General features: G+C 35.7%; 1 protein-coding gene and 1 pseudogene across 2 annotated transcripts; both read left to right on the plus strand.

Annotated features, from left to right (window-relative positions):
* The first annotated feature begins 404 nt into the window (after positions 1-404).
* On the plus strand, positions 405-9,603 carry LOC145586683 (protein VASCULAR ASSOCIATED DEATH 1, chloroplastic-like; annotated as a pseudogene). Its single transcript, XR_014100999.1, has 19 exons — positions 405-797; positions 929-988; positions 2,185-2,235; positions 2,532-2,597; positions 3,245-3,340; positions 3,443-3,544; positions 4,974-5,074; positions 5,149-5,327; positions 5,816-5,856; positions 6,010-6,097; positions 6,308-6,394; positions 6,486-6,540; positions 6,887-6,953; positions 7,625-7,721; positions 7,935-7,996; positions 8,088-8,130; positions 8,291-8,599; positions 8,783-9,079; positions 9,156-9,603. The product of XR_014100999.1 is annotated as a protein VASCULAR ASSOCIATED DEATH 1, chloroplastic-like (transcript).
* Positions 9,604-9,942: 339 nt separating this feature from the next.
* LOC145585561 (thaumatin-like protein 1) lies at positions 9,943-14,065 on the plus strand. The gene is made up of 3 exons (XM_081642263.1): positions 9,943-10,176; positions 10,908-11,115; positions 13,283-14,065. Exons 1-3 carry the CDS (start codon positions 10,113-10,115, stop codon positions 13,752-13,754), a joined length of 744 nt encoding a protein of 247 aa, XP_081498389.1. The 5' UTR covers positions 9,943-10,112; the 3' UTR covers positions 13,755-14,065.

Consider the following 14,065-nt stretch of genomic DNA (forward strand, 5'->3'; position numbering starts at 1 on the left):
GGAAGGTGGGTGGAATTCAGGGAAGAGAAAAGGAGGGAGCTTCAATGGCGGAGGAAGCTTATGTCGATGGAATGTCCATTTCAGCAACACAATACAACTAAGCAGCAAGCATGAGCACCATCAATCTGATGCATTAGTGGCACTGTTCTTTTTATTTACGATATCACCATTAGATAAAGAAAAATGTTTATAATTAAGATCAATAGGGGCAGCCTCAATCTCAAATAATATCATAGTATCTTCAATCTAATAGTTTACATACGATCTAGTATTAAATTTTAAAAACATGCTCAACTAATCCTAACAACATAAGTGTCCAAATTATACACGAATATTCTATTTTGTGTAAATATTACTCCAAATAGACTTTGCGCACACTCCCGACTTTTAAGACAAAAAAAAAAAGGAAGTTCACCATTACAACGAACAAACAAAGTCTAACATCAACATTTCAACAAAATCCTTCTTCCCTAATTTCTTGAACCATCACCAAAATTCATCACCTGTGTTTGTCGGTTAACTACAACCTTCATACTCATCACCAACCAGCCTTCTTCCTTCACTGCTAGTACTCTCTCTCTCTCTCTTTCTCTCTCATCATCTTCTTCACTTTCTCTCTCCAATCTCCTTCAATGGCGGCCGCTTTGGCCAGTCCACCTTCGTCTCAAACCATGGTGTCTTCTCCTGCTCTCTCTCCTCCGCGCCACTCATCGGAATCTGCTGTCGCCGGAAGTTCCTCCGACCTCTCTGATCGTATCACTCGAGCTTCTAGTTTCTCCAGAAATGCCGATTCTCAGGTTTGTTTACTTGATTTTTTGCGATTTTGCTTTTGCTTGGAGTTGATCACCGCTTTCTAATTGTTGAATTTTGGATGATTTTTTTGAATTTGATGATGAATTATTGAATGTTGAATGATTGGTTTTGGTAGGCTTTGGATTTGCTTAAAAGTGAAGAGTATCGCCAGCTTTTTCGCCTGCCTTCTGAAGAAGTAAGTCAACTCACTTTTTACTGGTAGGAAATTTGGTGTTGAATGTTCATGCAATTGTTAGGGAATAATGTTTATAAGTTTGGTATCAATTATTGGAATGGAAGAAAATTGTATATTAATTGACATGAAAATCTCAATCACTTGTGATCAAACCTAATTTTTGATCATATGTTAATAATATCATCAATATTATCAGTTTGGAATTCTTGAATTGTGTATAACTGCTTGAGTATGTAAAGTATTTTATGATTGTACAACCACATTTGCATCGCATTGTTGAGCCACTTCGAGTGTGAATGCGCCCTAACCTCACAGCTCCGTGAATAGTTGGGGATTCAACGAACAAATATACAATGGATGTATACTTTCTATTTTTCTAATTGTAGAGATGCACCATACTTTTCCGAATTAACTAAAGTTAGAGATTAGGGAGGAATTAAGTTAACAAAGTAATCGAATTCTTAGTTGTGTACTTGCATAAAAGGAATGTAAGTTATGCGCTCTGCTGCTGCCAATTCTGCATTCCGATTGGGGTTCTGGTTAAAATTAGTATCCTGGCATATGCCAACAAATTAAACGCATGCTTAATATTTACACCTAAAACATTCTTCTCATATATCTATGAAGTGAACATGAGAGGAAACAAATCCTATGAGTATTCGGAATTAGATTCTAGAAACGAATTATGGTCTTTTGCTGAAGATCACACAACAAATAATCTCATCATTGAACCAGCACAAGGTTGTACACTTGTCCTTGTGCCCGTGCCATTTATGGAAGAAAAGCTCAAATCCCCTTTAGTTTTCACTTTAAACCTTGAGGTCCTTGCCCATTTTAATTTGATATTCAAGGCACAGCCACCATATATTGAGTTTGGTCTTGACAAATGAGATTTGTTGGTGTATGTGACTCATGAAGTATTGCATTGATAAACTATGGGGCAGGTTGCAACATACAACTCTAATGTGCAATTCGCCCACCCCACCCCAGCTTAAAGGTAATGAGATGGAGGAAAAATATTAGTCTATGACTATGTACTTGGATTTGTTCCTATCCATGATTCTCCCCAACAGTTACAACTTCTATAATTAAAACCATGATAAACTTTAATTGCAGATTATATTCTTTAATTGTAAGTTTTATTCACCAATATACATAAGCGATGTACAGCTCATTTGATACTTCCTTTATTTCAGGTTCTATTGCAGGATTTTAATTGTGCATTACAAGAAAACATTCTTCTTCAGGTAAGGTTGCTTCTATACCCTTCTTTATTATTATTATTATTATTATTATTATTATTGTTATTGTTATTGTTATTGTTATTGTTATTGTTATTGTTATTATTATTATTTTATTTTTAATTTTTAATTTTTTTTTAAAACTTTTTGATAGTTTTCTATATTGCTTTTCCCATCTGGGGTGCAGTGAATATATGTCTTTTTATCTCAATTGTTGATCATTTATTGGTTTTTACATAAAAAATGGGTAAACTATTGTCTAATCTTATCCTTACATTTTGCCACCATGATTGTTTGTGCAGGGGCATATGTACTTGTTTGAGAACTACATATGCTTTTACTCCAACATCTTTGGATTTGAAACTAAGGTAACTTGCTATTCTTACCTCTATGCTATGTGATATATAATGTGATATACGATTTCTGTAAAACATCACAAATTTAAACTAATTGGAGCAGCTTAGAAATCCGAGCAATTGACAGTTGTCTTTCTCTACTTGAGGATTCACATTCGTATCACTAATTCAATAGGTGTTTATTAACAGGTTATACCACTTTGCCTATACTCTTTAAGACACATATTCCAAACAACAAATGGGCAACCTATGATTTTATGTACCCATGTCAGACAGTCAATTCTCGGACATGTGGATGGAATCCTTAACTGGCCCTTCCATTTTCTTGAGCCTGGAATTGCAGAGAGAAAAAAGGTTAAAAAAACAGGGAAAATGCAAATAGTCTGTTCAAATTGGAATATGTTTTATAATTGACTTTTTACTGAACCTGTGTCCAGTGTCACCATTTATACAAAATTTGAGCCGTGACGTGTCTAACATTTAAAATCATGCTCTTACCCAGTATTCATGCTGATGTCTTGGGGAGCTGGGGGTAGTACCACCAGTTGATGTTATTAGGAGATCACTATTCTTTTGTCACATTTTCTACTGTTGTTTCACTATTCACATTTGCACTAAGAATTTGGCTTTTTTTGTGGTTGGACTTTATTTTGCTCCAGAAAATAATCTCTCTTCAAGAAGTCACATCTGTACGAAGAGCCAAAACTGCTGGAATCTTTCCTAATGCAATTGAAATTGTGGCTGCTGGAAAGAAGGTAACAATTTTTATCATGATGTGTGGCCTATGGTGTAGAACATTGATACTTAGATGAGGTCTCGAGTTTGATTGTTTTATATGATTTCTCATGGTTTGGCAGCACTTTTTCGCTTCTTTTTTGTCCCGTGATGAAGCTTTTAAGCTTATTGATGATGGATGGTCACATCAGAGTAATGGTTCTAAAAGGATATTAGATCAACAGGTATTACTATGTTTATACTTATTATTGTTAATAGACTAATTGTTCAGAATTTTGAGGTATGATTTTGATTCAAACTCTAGCACATTCCATAATCATATGTTGCATGAATTTCATTAATGTTGATATCCTGTTGCATGAGTTTTATCAATGTTATCTGTTGTTTCTGTCCCGTCAATTGCAAATATAAGCATGCTGTATTTCCGGAAAAGGGCTGAATTATATACCCTTCTTATCATCTTAAAACTTACCATTATTGAAAACTATGTACAGACTTTTTGCATGTGACACATTTCCATCTGGAGAGTCTGGTGGTATTTATTTATTTTTTGGGAAGAGGGGGGGGGGGGGGGGGGGGGGGGGTAGATTTTGTGTGTGAAATTTTGCTTGATGTTAATCATGGGATGGGATGGGAGTGAATAGTCTTCAATTCTTAGGAGGGAGCAGTTGTAATGACTTATTCCAAAGTCTGAAGTGTAGCTAGGTTGGGTTAAGTCACGTATGTGATTGAATTATGTCAATGGCAAATTCCCCCCCCCCCCCCCCCTCTCCCCCCCTCAAAAACAACAACGACAACAACAACAAAGCCTTAGTCTTAAAATGATTTGGCCTCCCCCCACCCAAAAAAAAAAAAAAAAAAAAAAAAATCAATTGTCAGTATGATTGAAAGTCCAATTCAAGAGGACTTTTGGAGCTTGATTAATTTATGCTCTACAATACTAGGTTTATTTGTCTTCAAATGGGTGATATATTTCCAAATAAATCCCCTCTCTCTCTCTCTCTCTCTCTCTCTCTCTCTCTCTCTCTCTCTCTCTCTCTCTCTCTCTCTCTCTCTCTCTCTCATTTGAGGGATGGGGTTCTCTCTCTCATTTGGGGGATGGGGTTTAAGGTGAAATTAGGTGTTAATGCTAGCTATGATTCGGATATACTGTGTAAATTTCATTGTGGCTTTATTCATTATTTAGTTACTAATTTTCAGTTTTTAAAGATCTTGTGATTCCTATAATAACAAAGAGTTCTTCAAGTGACTTATACAACAGCAAGTCAGCAATACCTACTTCACAATAAATTAGAAGCATTAATAGCTTAACGAGCTATTTTAATTTTGGTTTGTTATAATTTAATTGTTAAAAAAACAGTGATTCTGAGAGACAATTGGAAATTGATGCTTAAGAGATCTAGAACATTGGAGAGGATGATCTTACTCCAACTACCTGTTTTGGCTTGACCCTGCCCTCAAACTTCAAAGACTGTTTGATTATCTTTTATGATCATTAAAAAACAATGTCATACGCTGCTGTTTTTGATGACTATCTGGAATTAAAATAAAACTTTATTGCAGCTATCAAATTTTCTGGATTTGTTTATGAACCTCAGGTTTTTCAATACAAATTTGTATTTTAACGCTTTTGGCACCCCTGTCAACAATTAGGATTCTAAATCCGAGAGCAGCTCCCAGGTAAATGGAGATATTCCAGCTGAAAATGCCAACCTCTCTGATTTCCCTGCGAGTGATTGTGATATAGATGAGAGGTAATTCGTGAGCAACTCTTTGAAATTCTCTTTGATATGCAGCTATTTGGCCTTCTTACTTTGACTTATCTCAGGAATTTGGAGGAGTCTACATCAGAAGATAACAAACCTTCTCCAGATTATGTGCTTGATAATGCTAAGCCAACTTCCTCAGGAGTTCCTCATGTGATAGAAGAGAAACAAGATGATGCAGGACCTTCTACTTCTTTGCGGTCTATCAATTGGAACCTGGAAACTCAGGATGCTCCTGAAAGTAAATCACTCTTTTTTCTTTTTTTTGTCGATTCCAGCTGCACGCTTCAAATTTGTTAGATACTGGAAATATATTACATTCCTTAAATAAAATACGCTGTTTAGTTTGCTAGAGATGCTCCCTTTTCTTTTAAGTAAAGAGCTTGGTGGCAGATAATAGATAATCAAATGTCCAATTTGTTAAGAGTTTATTCAGGTTACTCGATTATTTAGAATTGAATTTTGTGCTTGTGAACTAGATAACTTTGATTAGTAAGAACTTAGAAGTGAATGATTTCATAGTGAAAGGACAACAAATGTAACAAAATGTTTGACGCAAGCTTTGTTCACCTCTTGTCACTCTTTAGTTGAAAGGCTAACATGAGTGCACTGTTTACAATTTTTGTCGTTATTATGCTATATTTCTGTACTCTTATGCATAGAGTACCTTGTATAAATCCACACTTCATGATCCCTTACATTTTCTGATGGTGCCTTTCCAATGTGCAGTACCTAAAAGTTACACCAAGATTGCACAGTCCAAGTTTCCGGTATGTTATGCTCTTATTCTTATGTACAACCTAAGAGTATTTATTTTCATTCCTTACGATGATTGTTGTGTGGTGCTATGGTGATCTATAGCAGTTATATGTTGCTGATTTCCATTAATTTAATATAACATCAAATCTGCCTGTGAAATGCAGATAAATGTTGAGAAGTTCTTCAATCTATTTATATCTGACGAAGCTGTTGGTTTTGTTGAATCTTTTCACAACAAATGCGGAGATAAAGGTATTCCTCTCAGTATATGTGAACTTTACTCAGTATATTTGAACCTTATACGAAGGGAACCTGATTATTCAATATAGGAGGGATTTGGGTGATGGTAATTTTTAAGAGCTTCTCTGGCTAGAAAAAGATGTAAAATAAAGGAAGATAGGTTATAGAATTCAATTACCTAGTTTGTCTGAAGCAGGTTGCTTATTGCTTCTATGAATACAGATTTTAGGTGCACTTCATGGTTGCCTCATGATAAGTTTGGATATACTCGTGAAAAAAGTTTTCAGCATCCGGTGAAAATATATTTTGGTAAGCTACATCTCTATTGAACCAATATCATACATGAAAAGATAGATTTTTTGAGTATGGCCTAAGATGCTGATTTTTTCTGTTTCTTAAGGGGCAAAATGTGGTGGCTGCAAGGAGACGCAAAATCTTCAGGTTTACAAGGACAGGTACACTGTACACTGCTTGTTTCTTGGAATGCTTATGTGTCATCATCACTAAACACTGAATGGCTATAAGGCTATAACTTCTTGACTTTACATTCCAAATTATTTCTTTTGAAGATCATTACTCTATTTACTTGGAAATTTATTGGGTTTTTTACTACAAGAAAAAAAAAAAAAGAAGAAAAGCTGATTATTTCTCTTTTCACAATCAAATCATGTTATATTCACTGGCTCTAGGGTTGTCACTGCTTAATTTTGTTTTGCAATAAGTGATTTATAAGGATTGCCAATTATTAGTTATGTGCTAGGCCATTGTTTTTGACACTAATTTTTCTCAATATCTTGCCAGCCATCTTGTCATCAGAACTTCACAGGAAGTGAGTGATGTTCCTTACGCAGATTACTTTACTGTTGAGGTAAACCTTCCTGCTGATTTTTTTACTCAACTGATCAGTCTTCATTGTTAAATAATTTTTTTCATGTATTTGTATTCTTGGATGTTAATATATGCGTCCTGATTTTTCGTAGAGACATTAGGTTTTGATTTTGGTCTTTTGTTTATGTTATTGCCTTTTTTCTATCCATATACTTCAGAATAATTGTCTCAATTTTTAAATTTGCTGGTTTAGAGGTAATAGTCCTAGAAGGATACCATGCATAGTCTAGAACAGTATGTTTTGATTAATATTTTGTGGTTTACATGGTGAACTCGTGGTCATCCATTGCTAGGAGCTTCCTCGGGGTAGGTGTAGTCAACTAGTCAATAACACAATATCCAGTCTTTTGAGAAGGTGAAGCCAGTAGGCCAGCATCTTGTATAGTTTCTGTTTTAGTCTTTGTTTGTGACATTGATGTACCTGTGTGTAGTTACTCCAAAATTCTCTCAAGCTTGTGCTGTATGCTTTGAGGTGTGCTGCTGAATTTGAAAAGAAAATATAACTTCTAAAGAGATGAGGCTTTATGTTACTGGTATATGTCCATTATTATGAATCCTATTGGGTTGCTATGGGAATCTATCTCATATATATATATATATTCCAAATTAGTAATCTTCTGTAATAAAACTTATTTTCAAATGTCTTTTCAGGGAATATGGGATGTTCAGAAAGACAGTGATGAATCAGAAAGTTGTATATTGCAAGTTTATATAAATGTGTCTTTTTCTAAGAAGACCATGTGGAAAGGTTTGTTGACTCTCTCTCTCTCTCTCTCTGTGACTGGAGCAGCAGAGCCCTTGTATTGGTTGACTTATGGATTCAATATATTTTTTTTTTCCTGTGTATTACAAGCATTGTGTTCCTTGATTGGGATGCAGATTTTGATCTCTGCCCCTTGTATACTTTTTCTGGATGTATTTGATTGATGCTAGTTGCATTTACCTTGCTATTATCATATAGGTAAGATTGAGAAATCAACTGTGGAAGAGTGTCGAGAAGTTTTTGCAACCTGGATAGAACTTGTATTATCTCTTTCCCTGTGTTGTGCTTTTATATTGGAGTTCCTTACAGTTTTATTCTCAGTGAAGAATTTATTTTTATAATTTCTTTCAGGCACATGAACTATTAAAGAAGAAGAACATCGAGAAACCAGAAGGTACAATGACATTTTAATATGAAGCAGTTCTTAGCATGACTTTGTGCATACTTGATACTTGTATTTTATTGACCAGCAACCAGTTTAATATTCTGCATCGAGTGGTCCAATTACAGTCACACCCCCCTTTTTCTTTCATTTGTGGACATCTTTTTTGCAGAAGGAGCTGTACCTAACACGATTCAGGATGGCCAAGCTGACCAACAAGTCACTGGAGGATCTGCAGAACAATCAGAAAGTTTTCATGGGAAGAGTGAGCCGCAGGGGATAATTGATACTGTAGCTAACTCTTGGAGCACTCGTGAACAAATTAGAAATAGCTTACGTGAGAATCTGCTACATGCTTACTACAGCAATAACTTCTACTTCGAGAGAGATTGCAGTAAAGTTTTGCACTTTTTTGAGAAGTAAAGGCAACCTCCAACCAATTTTGGTGATTGCATTTTCTATTATCCTCCTCTTAATGCAGGTATAATAATGTTCATACTTTTTCCTTTTTTTTTAAATTCACTGTCAGCACTGAGCACTAGTCACTTTTAGACTCACTCGAAGCTATTCTGATACGACTGAGAGATTTATTATGTATGCCTGTTCTGTTGGAGTAGCACTCATCAACTCCCCCTCGTTGATATTTTACCGTGTCTCACTGCAGCTCAGCATTGTTGTGCTATTAAGTAGACCGCAACCAGTGTATGTAATTCCTCAAGCAGATCACACAAGCTCTGTGGGGCTAGGGGTTGGTCATAGAGCAGCAGAAACAATGGCTTGGATGAAAAAACGAGCAAACCTGCTGAAGGACGAGATGCTTGTGGTTGAGGCTCAGCTTGAAAGGATGAGACATGAACATGATTTTTTGAAAACACAATTAAAGGACTTTGAGCGTCTACTTAAGCAGCAAAGATGACTGCCCCATGAGCTCTTGTATATTCGTTTATCAATCCCATCAATGGTATACCTTTATACTCATTATATTTGAAATTTTTACTCTGCTTTTGTGATACGATGGTAAATTTATTTGGTTTCAGGTTTTCAGCCAGTGACTTAATGTTGGCCGGTGCAGAAAGGATCTTGTATGTATAGGGTTGCATGGATGACGCTTGCATGTTCAGATACACGTAAAAAAATCCTGTTTGAAGCATTTTATATACAACTACATGTCTTGCTAATGAATCTTATGATCTTTGTGACCCAGTAGACTAGTTTAATACAAAGTATGTAGCAGTAAAAGTTGTAAATTTATTAGACTAAGCAATTCAAAGACAAGAAGATTTGCGGAGAGTTTGTAAAACTATACGAAGTGTAATTGGAAAGATTTAGGAGAAAAATACGAGGTAGGCATGCAGCTGGCCATTGGTGTTCTGATGGTTTAGTGTGGCATAAAATTCGGTGTTACATAGCAATTTAAGGAGATTAGGATGTTCTAGTAACGAATCATGGTGCAAAATTCTTAAAGTGAGTTTTTAAGATGTTCTTGTTTCGTCATGATGCATTCTTGTTTAATTATGCAATATGTTTCTGCTGTGTAGTTTCGGTTATCTTTGGTTTCTGAATATTAAGGAGGCCGACGTGAGTTCTGTTTCACAATTTCAGCGCTGCTCCAATCTAACCTATATATTGAGCTTGGGTTCACCTGTTGAACTTTTTATAGACCACATGAGCTTATTAATAGAAAACCCATCTACGACTTTTTTACTTTTATAGGTTGCCATCACATGAAATTTGTTATCAATAGTGGTTGAGAATGGAATGGTAGATTTTATAAGTTGCACCCCATTTAGAAAAACTTGTGTGTTTACACTAACCTTTTAAAAGTTTAAAACCAGCTTTACTACATTCGTCCTGTAAACATATATAGTACGAATACATAGAAAACAACACTTCTTCTCACAAAACCTTAATTTATTCCCTCTCTCTTACTAACTACTAAGGAAGGTAGAAAGAAAGAAGCAACAACCAAAGATTTGGTTTATGTATTATTGCTAATGGAAGCACCATTGCTAGTATTATTCATCATCTTAATCCTGATTACTGTCAACAATCTTAGAGGTAATATTATATTTGGGTGTTGAAAAAATTGCAACTTTTTGCACTTTTTTGTTTAGTAGTGATCATTTGATGCATGCTTTAATCTTCTTCATATTCTTTGCTCCTTTGTGTTATTCTTTCCTATCCAGACATGTCTATTTCTTGTAATGTATCATATTTACTCGCTTTTGCAAGATTAAACAGCATGTATGTCGACTGTCGAGTACTCTGACTACTCAAGTCCCCCCCAAGAAACTGATTGTGTTTTAAAGGAAAATATATATTTTACAGAGGTGTTTGGTGATAGATTATTATCAAATAATGCATTCTAAATCACAAATGTATTAAGATTTGTTCTTGTTGTTAAAGATTACAGTATAAGAATATTGTTGTTTAAATTGACTCATTTTCTCAATGAAATTGCATGAACAATTAAACAAACAACAGTGTTTGATAAGTTCACATGATATTACTATTACGAGTAATTATTTGAGTCCTATTAACATACACTTTAAGTGGTTGTGGTCTGTGAAATGAAGCTTTCACGTGAAAGTGAAAGTATAGTCCATTAGTCATTATCTTTAGGGGATATAACAACTGTTGTTATAATGGTAAGTCCGGTGTACAGTTTCCGGTGTACAGTAATTGTCATTTTGTAAGCCGGAAAGCACTATTCCGATGTACAGTAATTGTCATTTTGTAAGCCGGAAAGCACTACTAATGTTTTTCTCATTCTGGGATGCAAAATGCAGGGGTAGAGTCCATTGCCTTTACATTCAAAAACAACTGCCCATATACTATATGGCCGGGGACTCTCTCTGGCGCAGGCAGCCCAATATTATCGTCGACAGGATTTGAGCTTCCTAATGGTGCCACATTTACTCTTGATGCACCGACTCCTTGGTCTGGTAGGTTTTGGGCACGCTCACTTTGCCAGTCTGATGCCACGGGCAAATTCAGGTTAGTAATCTGTAATTATTTGAATCGATGCCTTACTTCCAAAACCAAATCATCAGGCTTCAACCAAGTTATCTAACAACAAAAATAATATGATCATTAATAAGTTAAGGCAACTACAAGATACTAAATATCAACTCAATTGAAACTTGATCCGAGTAAAACTTGAATGTACTCTATACTGAAAGCATATCCTACAGCATCACTGATTCACTGAAAGAAGTATCTCAAACACAAAGATGATAGTGTCTAGACCTGGCAAATGGGTCATTCGGGTCGGGTATGGGACGGGTCATTTCGGGTCGGGTCAAGTTCGGGTCAAAAAGTTATCGGGTCATGTTCGGGTCGGGTCGGGTCATTCGGGTTTCGGGTTGATTTCGGGTCGACTGATAATCGGGTCGGGTATCGGGTCAACACTTCGGGTCGGGTCAGCTCGGGTCGGGTCAATTTTCGGGTCAGGTCAGTTCGGGTCAGGTCAATTTTCGGGACCAATTTTTGGGTCAACTTCGGGTCGGGTCAACTTCGAGTCGGGTCAATGCATTGAGTTAAATTCAACTCAGTATATATATTTATTTATTTTTAGACGAAAAACTCACTACATTTATTAAGGCTACTTTTTTCATGAAATATAGTAATTGTTTGACTTTTATTGACTTTGTTTTTTTTAATTTTTTAATTTTTTAATTTTTTATTTTTTTTGTGTTTAGATTGAGAATCAATTTCAGGATCTCCTGAAACTAAGAGGGATGCTCTAACAAATTGAGTTATACGACTTATACCTCATAATTAGGTTTTTCTTGTTCAAGTTTTTTCAAACGAAACTCATAATAAGGTTTTTCTTATTCAAGGTAATTTGATCTCAAATTCAAACTTGATAGGATTAGATTAAACTTTTTCTGGGCTACTTAATAGCTCAGTCTCCGACTCTCCGGTTTAAATTACTTCATAAGATGTCTCATCACTATTAGTATATAATGAACTAATGACTTATGAACTATTGCAGTTATGTAACTATGCTTGTATCTATCTACCAGTCTACTATCCAATTAAAGAACTCAAGATCCTACATGACTATATTTTTCATTACATATAAAACACAAAATACGGTCAAAGAGAAGTGTGTGAATAAAGTCAAAACGGTCAACTAAAAAAAACGGAGGTATTATTAATTAAGCGAAATATTCTCATATTCAGATGTAAGATTACGGACACACTTGTTGATCAATTAAAAATTTTCAAAATTTCAATTTTAACAAAGTTACAACTTAAAAGTGAAAATTCAAGAGGGAAACAAAATAAAACTTTTAACTTGGTTAAAATTGTGGGAAATTCTTCCCCCCAAATGGCTAAAACTCCAAAAGTATTTCATTATAAGGACAAGAGGTAAATTATGAGCGGGAATACTCCCTCCAAATTTCCATAAGTAAAAGGTAAAGTGACTAAATTCTAAAATACAGAAAAACAAAAATAAAAGTAAAAAAATAGGAAGATAAAAAAAATCCTTTAGCTTAAATAGATTTGGGTCAATTAATTCAATTTAATTGCGGTTTTTTTCTATTTCGGTTTGCTAAGGTCAAGTCTTTAACTTAAATAGATTCTGGTCATTTCAGATATAAGATAATTTTGGTTTAGGTCACTCTGGGTTTCGAGTCTATTTGGGTCAATTAATTCAAGTTAAAGATCGGGTCAACTTCGGGTCTCGGGTCAACTTCGGATCGGGTCGTTTCGGGTCTCGGGTCAACTTCGGGTCGGGTCATCTTGGGTCAGGTCGTTTCAGGTTGGGTCATTTCGGGTTTCGGGTCTAGGTCGGGTCATTTCCACTTCGGGTCGGGTATGGGTTGGGTCGGGTTGATTCGGGTTTTGGGTCAATTTCGGGTCGATTTTGGGTCATGGATTGGGTCATTCGGATCGGGTCATCGGGTCTGGGTCAGGATTGCCAGGTCTAATAGTGTCTCAACAAAAATTCTTACAAGCCCGAATTTCACAGCCAGTTGACATAAAAATTTACATGTAACACACATAATATTAGGTCTCAGCAATAATGTAGATATTCTATATTATCAGTCTTCCTATGGGACAATGTTGATTTTCCTCTTAAAGAGATTATCTTTGTAATAATCACTACTAATGTTATTAACCCGCGCTAAATTACACTGTTATTGTTTTCCAGGTGCAGCACAGGGGATTGTGGTTCTGGTGAGAAATCATGTAATGGCAAAGGAGGAGCCCCACCTGCAACCTTAGCAGAATTCACTCTAGGAGGAAGCATGAACAAGGACTTTTATGATATCAGCCTTGTCGATGGCTTCAACTTACCGTTATCAGTGGTCCCACAAGGTGGGACTAATGAGTGTCCTGCTACAAGTTGTGCGGCCAATTTGAACACTCAGTGCCCAGAAACATTGTCTTTTAAGGATACTAAAGGGAGTATTATAGGTTGTAAGAGTGCATGTTTGGCATTTAACCAGCCGCAATATTGTTGTACTGGGGAATACAAGACACCGCAAACATGCCCACCAACAAATCAGTCACTATACTTCAAGAATCGGTGCCCTCAAGCTTATAGTTATGCCTATGATGATTCTACAAGTACCTTTACGTGCCCTACAGGTGTTAATTACCTCATCACTTTTTGCCCTTGATTCTTTTGGGAAAAACACAAGAACAATACCATGTATGCAGTAAGTTTTACAGTAGAATTTCAGCAGTTACTATGTTAATAATTCTATCAGGTATGAAGATCCAAGGGCAATTGATATAAAGGGGGTCGAGCTGAAAATCTTTGACACCAGCATAGCCTGTTTACCAGAGTTGCCAGCACTAAACAAGCAGGGCTAATATTATTTTATTGTATGCAAGCCATAATTTTATATTGTTAGTTGGTGTAAATATAGATAACCATTATAAGATAGTCTATTGTGCAAGGCCGATCAAGAAAAAAAGGAATATACGA

Source organism: Chenopodium album, chromosome 16 (assembly GCF_948465745.1).
Source record: "Chenopodium album chromosome 16, dcCheAlbu1.1, whole genome shotgun sequence".
NCBI lineage: Eukaryota > Viridiplantae > Streptophyta > Magnoliopsida > Caryophyllales > Amaranthaceae > Chenopodium > Chenopodium album.

Excerpts from the sequence above, each read along its gene's own strand:
- LOC145585561 (XM_081642263.1), top strand. The coding sequence starts at position 10,113 with ATGGAAGCACCATTGCTAGTATTATTCATCATCTTAATCCTGATTACT. Across the intron at positions 10,177-10,907 it reads TACTGTCAACAATCTTAGAG|GGGTAGAGTCCATTGCCTTT; the intron begins GTAATATTATAT and ends TGCAAAATGCAG. Across the intron at positions 11,116-13,282 it reads GATGCCACGGGCAAATTCAG|GTGCAGCACAGGGGATTGTG; the intron begins GTTAGTAATCTG and ends ATTGTTTTCCAG.